This window comes from Neltuma alba, unplaced genomic scaffold (genome assembly GCF_004799145.2).
Source record: "Neltuma alba isolate B1F8T4 unplaced genomic scaffold, ASM479914v2 tig00013470_pilon, whole genome shotgun sequence".
NCBI classification, from domain to species: domain Eukaryota; kingdom Viridiplantae; phylum Streptophyta; class Magnoliopsida; order Fabales; family Fabaceae; genus Neltuma; species Neltuma alba.
This window is the reverse complement of record NW_021637703.1, coordinates 337,696-345,301: the sequence shown is the minus strand read 5'-3', so window position 1 is coordinate 345,301 and position 7,606 is coordinate 337,696. Positions and strand designations below refer to the sequence as shown.

Sequence of the window (7,606 nt, the reverse complement as noted above, 5' to 3'; positions counted from 1 at the left end):
TACTTTTTTTAATTTAATTGTAAGTTCCCTCTTAAAAGTGCTTATTGACCAACCCTATCAACATTTCATTCTTCCTTCCTTCCTTTTGCTTTGATCGTTTCTTTTGTTTTGTTGATTCCTTAAACTTATTTCTTTATATGTGGATATATTTTTCATTTAGGTTCTCCCAACTATTGATCTATAATTTTCTTTTCAAACAACATTTTAATTTTGTTGTAATTTGTCTCTCAAAAGTTCTTAATTATCAACCCACGAACTTGTATACTTTTACAAAGTTAAGCCCTACTTCCAAAAAAAAAAAATATATTAATTTGATTATAAATAGAGCTGGTAATATGTAGGTTTACCTGCCAACCTCCCATAAGGTGGTGGATTGGGTTGAAAAAATAGAGACTATTTTGATACGATTTTTTTAGCCTGTACCCACCAACCTCCAATCCATCACAGGCTAGCCCGCAAGCCCTTTTTTAATTAATTTTTCTTGCAAGTTTATTTTTATTTTAATAAGAAAAAGTTTTATAATTTTCATTTAATTTACATATAGCTTTTTATTTTATTAGAGACTTTGATTCTAAATTTGATTTCTTTTTTTTTATTGTTTTACCGTCTTTATACTAATAAAATAACTATTAACAATAAATTATATGTTTATATTTCAACTTTTGAAAATAATTTAATTATATAATTATATGAAAATCTAAGAATAAGAGGAATTTGGTTTATAAAAATTTATACTTTAATTTAAAAAATTTTAAATATATGTGTAAAAAAATTTCTTTTAAAAAAATGGAGGTTGGAGGGCTCCCTTAACAGGGTGGGTTGGCCAAATGTAAACTCGTTAGGAGGTGGTGCTTCTAGAATTGGCTCTCATAATCTTGAGCCCGAGGCGGGGTAGCTTGTAACTGATGGATCAACCCATTTTATCACCCCTAATTATAGATAATTTGATCATGATCTCACCGTCAGTCTAATCATGGAATTGTAAACCCATGCCTTAATCATTTTAATGGTTAATCCATATTCCAAAATATTACTTTTTATATTGTCTTGGGAAAAACAATTTACTAAAGATGGTAACATTAATATTGACATTGATGAACATCTTTTAATTTTCTTTCTTCATTTCTTCTCTGTTTTTCCTTTATTTATTTTTAGCCAAAAGATGTGGTTGGATTTGAAAGAAGCGCTTCTCCACCTTGGGGACTAGAGACATGCATATCAAAGGCCTTTATTTTCCAGTGGGCCTCAGATTCTCTTTTGCTTTCCTCTCATTAACCAAGTAAGGAAAAGCATATCTACTTGATAATAAAGCCATTTTCAACATTTATTGCATGAGTAAGATTTTTCATCGTCAATCAGAATTGTTCAATTAATGAACTTGAAATTATTGGTTGAGACAGAGATATTTTTTTATTTATTAAATGACATTTAGGTCTGTAATATTTCAAGTAGGGCGGCGTGGGGAAATTTATTACTCCCTCCGTTCCTTATTATAAGAGACAAATAACCAAATTACGTTGATAAAAAAACAGTTAAAATTAGTTGAGGACAATTAATACGTAAAAAGTATAATGTTTTTTTCAATAATGCCCCCATTAATAAGGAGAGAGTATGAGAGAGAACAATTAAATTATTAAAAGAAAGAGAAGTGGGAGGAAAAGAGAGTATGAGTTGGAGACAAAATAAATAAGGGTAAAATAGGAAATCAATACAAAAAAATAGAGACAACTTTTGAGTGTCTCTTATATATGAGAACATGTCATAAGCATCAAATGTTTCTTATAATAAAGAACGGAAGAAGTACTTGACATCCTAGTTCTTATGTCTCCTTTGTTTTTAAGGAGATTTTTATCAAAACTTGCTTCCACGTGGAATTGACTGGAATCACAATGAGAACTAATTTCTGTGTTCACGGAAGGATGACCACAAATGAGGGCAGAATTTTCTCCTGGAAAATGTGACAAAGTGAGAGTGAATTGACAAGAATGAAAGTTGAAAGTTTCAAGACGGTGAGATCCCTTTCAATTCCCACATCACAATAACTTTATTCCATTATTTTAAATTTTGAATCCCTTTGTTTTTTAAAATTTTTTAAAAAAACAATGGGATTAAAATAATTCAATAACTTATTAACTAGTTATATATGGGCATATCGGAATGGGCTAACCCACTAACAGGAGACCAATATCTAAATTCCAACAAATTAATTTTAAATTCAGAATTGGACCTAAGGTAATGAAAATGAAAATTAGATCACCACCAACAATCCCATCCCAAAAGGGAAAAAACTGCTGAGTTGATTTAAGGTAAATTTTAACTCACCCAAAAACCAATAAGCTGAATAACGGATTTTAAAAAAGTACAAATCTGAATTATAAACCTAAAACAAATTTTGATTGAGTTGCCCTTTCTTATTGACCTGATAGTCTAATAATTTCCATTAGTTGAATGATTGGTTTAATTTAATAACATTGGTTTACTACCAAACACATGTTTCAGCTCACAAAAGATTGTACCAATTTAACCAGAGCTCTCGTTTGAGTTCTGAAAATACAACAATGCTAAATACTTGGTGACAAAGTTTTGTCACCATTTATAGTCTTGCTTGGCTTGGTTCAGTCTAAGATAATATATTATGAACTCTTGATAAATCCTTTAGTTAAAGTGAGAGGTAAGTCTCAATCCATATTAATCTGCAACCTTGATAAATCCTTTAATTAAAAGTGAGAGCCAATAAAAAAAACAAATAAACAAATAAATAATAATAAAATCAAAATAGCATTGGTTTTCAAAGCAATTCTGGCTAATGAACAAGATGGAAACAATGGAAGGCCCCAGTAGCCCAAAAATTCTTAAACCCACATATTGAGGTCCTGTCCTTTTTAAAAGGTGCAGTGTGTAAACAAAACGAAGAGTATTTAGCAACAAAATGACTAGCAAAACATATAATGCAATTTGCAACAACAATCCTCATCTCATTAAACAGGATCGGCTATATAGATCATATAACACCATTACGCTCTATTCACAGCCAGCTCTTCTTGCGTATCATTCACCAACAGATCGTGATTACATAGGATTTGGGGTTTTATGTGATCGCAAGTCTTTTTTTTTTTTCCCGGGGAAAAAGAAGAAAGGAATGCTGGCTCTCAGTGCTGTGACCAATTTTGGGAAAACATGGCATGTAACTGCACAGAATACATCAGAATATAGAAAGAAATTCACTCTACATCACCATGACTACCGATCAATGATGGGGGTTAGAACTTAGTAACCCTTCATGCAAGTCAGCACTATTCCTCGCTTGAATCGTATGAGGCTTAATCGGTACGGAGCTCGTCATAGCAAGGGTGGAACTTCCCAATTATGAGGTAGGGGGTTATAACCATGCAAGCCATAAATAACGTGAACTGCAGAACATAAAAATCAGCAAGTTGTAATCCCAACATTACCATTTGGAAGCAAAGAAAACCAAGTAGGAGATAAAGGTAAAACACAGACACAAAAAGTAAGACGAATCTGTTTATAAATATAACTACCAGAAGAGGAAGTGTCAGGAAGCTCCATATTGGCCACAATGCAAAGGTGAATCTGTAAGGAGGAAGAATAACGTGTCAGCAAAATGGAGTTGTATTTAGACATACCATACATTGAAAATGAAAAAGAGAAGAGATTACAGTTTCTTACGAGCAAAAAGAGACGAGTCCAAATGCAGTAACGAATGGTAAAGCAGCGACACTTGTTACTTCCCATTTTTTTAGTCCCCATTTTTCATCAAATCTCTTAACACTCCATGCCAAGATGCTTGTATATATGAAAACCAGTGCATTTAGTCCAATACCTATCATTCCAAGATACATAGGCAGTCTGCAATAAAATTCAGGAGATTTCAAATACTGTGACAGTGATTAAGTAACTCAAGAATTACATTCAGTTAGAATCAGCATCAACTAAGACTACAGCAAATGCCCTAGCTGTTTCAAATTTAGAGGTCCTGAAAAAGGTATAATCATATGTCAACTATAATCATCTTACGAATCATCAAACACGCTTTGTTTTCTATAGCTAGAGAGAGATAGATTGAGTGAAAAATTCATTTACAAAGCGTGAAATTTTCTGTCCAACTAAAACAAGTAGGTATATTTTAAAAATAGGCTCTTTTTTGTGTTAGTTGTTAGTACAGTTTCCTGTAATTAACAGAGTTTGGTTTCTGACACGAAATCTGCCTTCCAATGACTTCTTGATTCTTGAACTTGTGGGAAGCACATGCAAGTCATAATCTTAGTCAATGAGACAAGGCAAAATAAAATTAGAACCCAGAACATGCTGTAGATATAATGGGATTCCCGGCTAAATCTTATTAATACCAACAACTAATAGGTACAGTCGATACAAGACACTGTTACAAGAAACAAAGATTTCATTTAAGTCAGTAGGTAACGGATAAAATAATTGAAACAATCTAATTCTAAAGCTTTCTTAATTAATTGCCAGACAGATCTCATCCTACAAACCTCCCTCTTTCAACAGGTAAAAGGTTTAACCTACTGCACCATGCTAGATAAGGAACCTACAACCTCCCTATCATTTCCACACATTCATAACTAACCGCATAGAGCTTCAAGTGATGTTAATGAAATTGTACATGAAAGGGTGCTCAAAGATAGAAACACAGTGACCTAGATCCCTGCGCATTATGTTCATACTCTGCAAATGGTAAATGCCATTATCGTCAAGAACTTCAACAGCTAATGAACACTTTTGAAGCTGCAAGTCTTTATCAAACTCTAATCTAAGCCAATTTAGTTCACATTTTCAACATCTCTTCTTCGGCAATTTTAGTGGTAACAGTTAACCTTCACCTTACAAACTATCACATAGGCTGATGCCATATGCGAGAGAGAGAGAGAGAGAGAGAGAGAGAGAGAGAGAGAGAGAATGATTAAATGGGTTATTCTTTCTGTTACTTTTCTAACTACTACTTATTTCTGTTACTAACCCAATGCAACGTATCAGAGACCAACTTTTGTAAAACAATAATGCACAAGTTGTTTTCTATAGATAACAAATATTTCAATAATAAAACCAAAGTAGTAACAAGATGACGTCTTAACTCAATTTTTACTCAACTTACGGATGTTTACATTTCACACCATTATGCATGTTAATAACCGGAGGTTCCCAGATTTGCTTTGATAGACCAAACAAAAAGTTGCCATAAGACTAAAAAAATAAGAAGAAAAAATATGATGCAAAGGAAAGAATCCGTTCAGACTAAATGAGTTAACAAAAATCCAAAATTTAAAGAAATGAAAAGCTAAGAAAATCGGGGTTACCTTTTGATTCGTTCGTCATGAAACAAGAGGTAAATCAAATTGGAATCACGATCGCCGAAGTATACGATTAAAGCCGCGGAAGCAATCCAAAGAAAATTTTCCAAAATCTCGATCCACGTTCTTCTTTCTTCTTCAAAGCTTGCAGGAGAAAAAGGACGAAGTCTCGAGCATGCATCGTCTTCAAGGTCATCGCCACTGCTTGCGTACCCCTGGCTGTGTCTCTGTCTCATAAACCCTCCTCCACCAACCGGTGTACCTCCAGACATTGTAAGACAGAACCACAATCACACAATGAACATGCAGTACCAGAAGAATCACCAAAACCTAACAATACTGGCACATAATGAACTTGGAATTCCTCCACAAAAGAAGTGACTGTGGCTCCTAATTTCACACTACAAGCTAATCCCAACTAAATTCCCCCGACCGAGATTCATAATCTGCATATCAGTCAAAATCTAAATGCACATCCATTGTAGATTGAGTTCACCGTTGAACACACGAATTTGTCAACTAGAACAAGCGAAGACCCGCTTCGAGAAAACTGCCAGAAAACCCATTTTGAACTCCCGGAAGCTGAATAACCGAAAATTAAGCATAAGAAAAGACTCTGATTTGAGTTTGTAGCGGACAGCAACCCAGAAATTTCCTTTGGTTTCTCGGATTCAATTAATCGACGAGACCCAGTGGCTTGGTGTGCATGCAAAATGATATGATTCCAGAAAGAGTAGAAAGATGACAAGGTATCGAATTTACAGTGCTCTTCTAGAGAAGAGAACAACACAGCCAAAAGTTTTAATGGCGAGTCAGAAGATTGAAGAGTGAAGATTCGTTTCGTGTACGTCCTTCGAAATGCAGGGGGATTCCGAAGCTTCGAACCTTCCTTAAATTCGGCTCCATTTTTGTTTTCCTGTTCCTTTTTTTTTTTGAATGAATTGTTTTCTTTTTTCATATAAACATTTCTTTTCAAATTATTCTTAATCTTTAAAAGGAAAATTTTAAAAAATCACTCCTAAAATGTAATTATTACAGCTTTTGATGTTAAGTAGAGAATTTAATTAATAAGCTTGTTTTTACCCGAAATATCAGACTCTTATTTTCTAAATATATGGTTTTTTTCTTAAATTATTCTTATTAATTGTATATATTAAAATATTTTCATATAAAATAATTGTTATTGCAACTAATTAAATGGTGTATAAACGCATTTTTTAATAAATTATGAACTCGATTTTATTCATTCTTGTAAATTAAATTATCTATTTCTTGTATTAGTTTAGTTTGAAACGGTTATGCATATTAAATTTCAAGGTAATTAAACATTTTGAAGTTTTGAATTTATAATCTATTTCCTTTTTGCCATTAATGTAAATCCCTACAAGCTAAAAAGTTCAAAATCAAAATAATATTTAACTGTGTTTCTTAAATATCTAACTAGGAATTTAATCCCTAACGGTGTATTTGAAGAGGGACTCGTTGCCAGCACTAAAATCCTTAATGGATATACATTATGAAAGAGTTAATCATTAGTGGATATTTTGGATTCAACAAAAAAAAAAGAGTCCAAAACCCGTAAGAATATATAGGTTGGGAAAAATGGAAGGTAAATTTGAAAAGCATTATTGGATGGGAATAAAGAACATTTGAAAATTGAAAAACACATTTATAAAACTGAGTGAGATTACAGTGTTCTGCATTTTCAAAAAGAGAATAAAACTTGGGAGAATGACATTGAGGTCCCACAGAAGCCAAAATACAGCAAAAAGGTCCCCTGAAATGTCATAATTTTTCTGAAGTCCCAAAGGGACTTAGATGCAATTTTCAGAATCTGTAAATTACTCTCTTGCCCTGCCCTAAGCCATCAGAAACGAAGAAGCAGAATTTCATTTGGGTGAGAGTTCCCACGCAATATGCTTGAGAAAGAAGACATTGGGAAAGAGGGAAGGAGCCATTGATGATGAAATATCCTCTCTATTACCATTAGTGAACTCCAAAGAGCTTCCATGTGAATCTCCACAAACTTTCAGGTGTGAAACTTTCTTTCCTCTTCTCTCCTACCTTTCTTGACAGATTGTGCTTTTGTTTGGAAATGGGAAATCAAAAAATCGTTTTTGTGTTTTTGGGTTGCTTGTGGGTGGTTTTGGAAATGGGATTCAGAAGTTAATCAATAGAAAAGCTGTGTTTTCGGTTGGTGTGTGTTGTGATTTAAGTTGGGTGTGTAGAATGATAATGGGTGCTCTGTTTTTGGGTTGTTTTTGGGTGGTTTTCCT

At 33.4% G+C, this 7,606-nt stretch overlaps 1 protein-coding gene across 1 annotated transcript; it reads right to left on the bottom strand.

The window, feature by feature from the left end:
* Positions 1-3,216: 3,216 nt before the first annotated feature.
* LOC114737623 (transmembrane protein 128-like) lies at positions 3,217-5,834 on the bottom strand. Its single transcript, XM_028925576.1, has 4 exons — positions 5,337-5,834; positions 3,688-3,867; positions 3,540-3,591; positions 3,217-3,410 (listed from the first exon to the last, which is right to left on the bottom strand). The coding sequence occupies exons 1-4, from the start codon at positions 5,600-5,602 to the stop codon at positions 3,321-3,323; spliced, it is 588 nt and encodes a 195-aa protein (XP_028781409.1). The 5' UTR covers positions 5,603-5,834; the 3' UTR covers positions 3,217-3,320.
* Between the last annotated feature and the right edge of the window lie 1,772 nt (positions 5,835-7,606).

Coding starts and splice junctions, on each gene's coding strand:
- LOC114737623 (XM_028925576.1), bottom strand. CDS start 5,602: ATGTCTGGAGGTACACCGGTTGGTGGAGGAGGGTTTATGAGACAGAGA. Junction 3,868..5,336: donor CATGACGAACGAATCAAAAG/GTAACCCCGATT, acceptor ATTTTATTGCAG/ACTGCCTATGTATCTTGGAA. Junction 3,592..3,687: donor GGACTCGTCTCTTTTTGCTC/GTAAGAAACTGT, acceptor TCCTCCTTACAG/ATTCACCTTTGCATTGTGGC.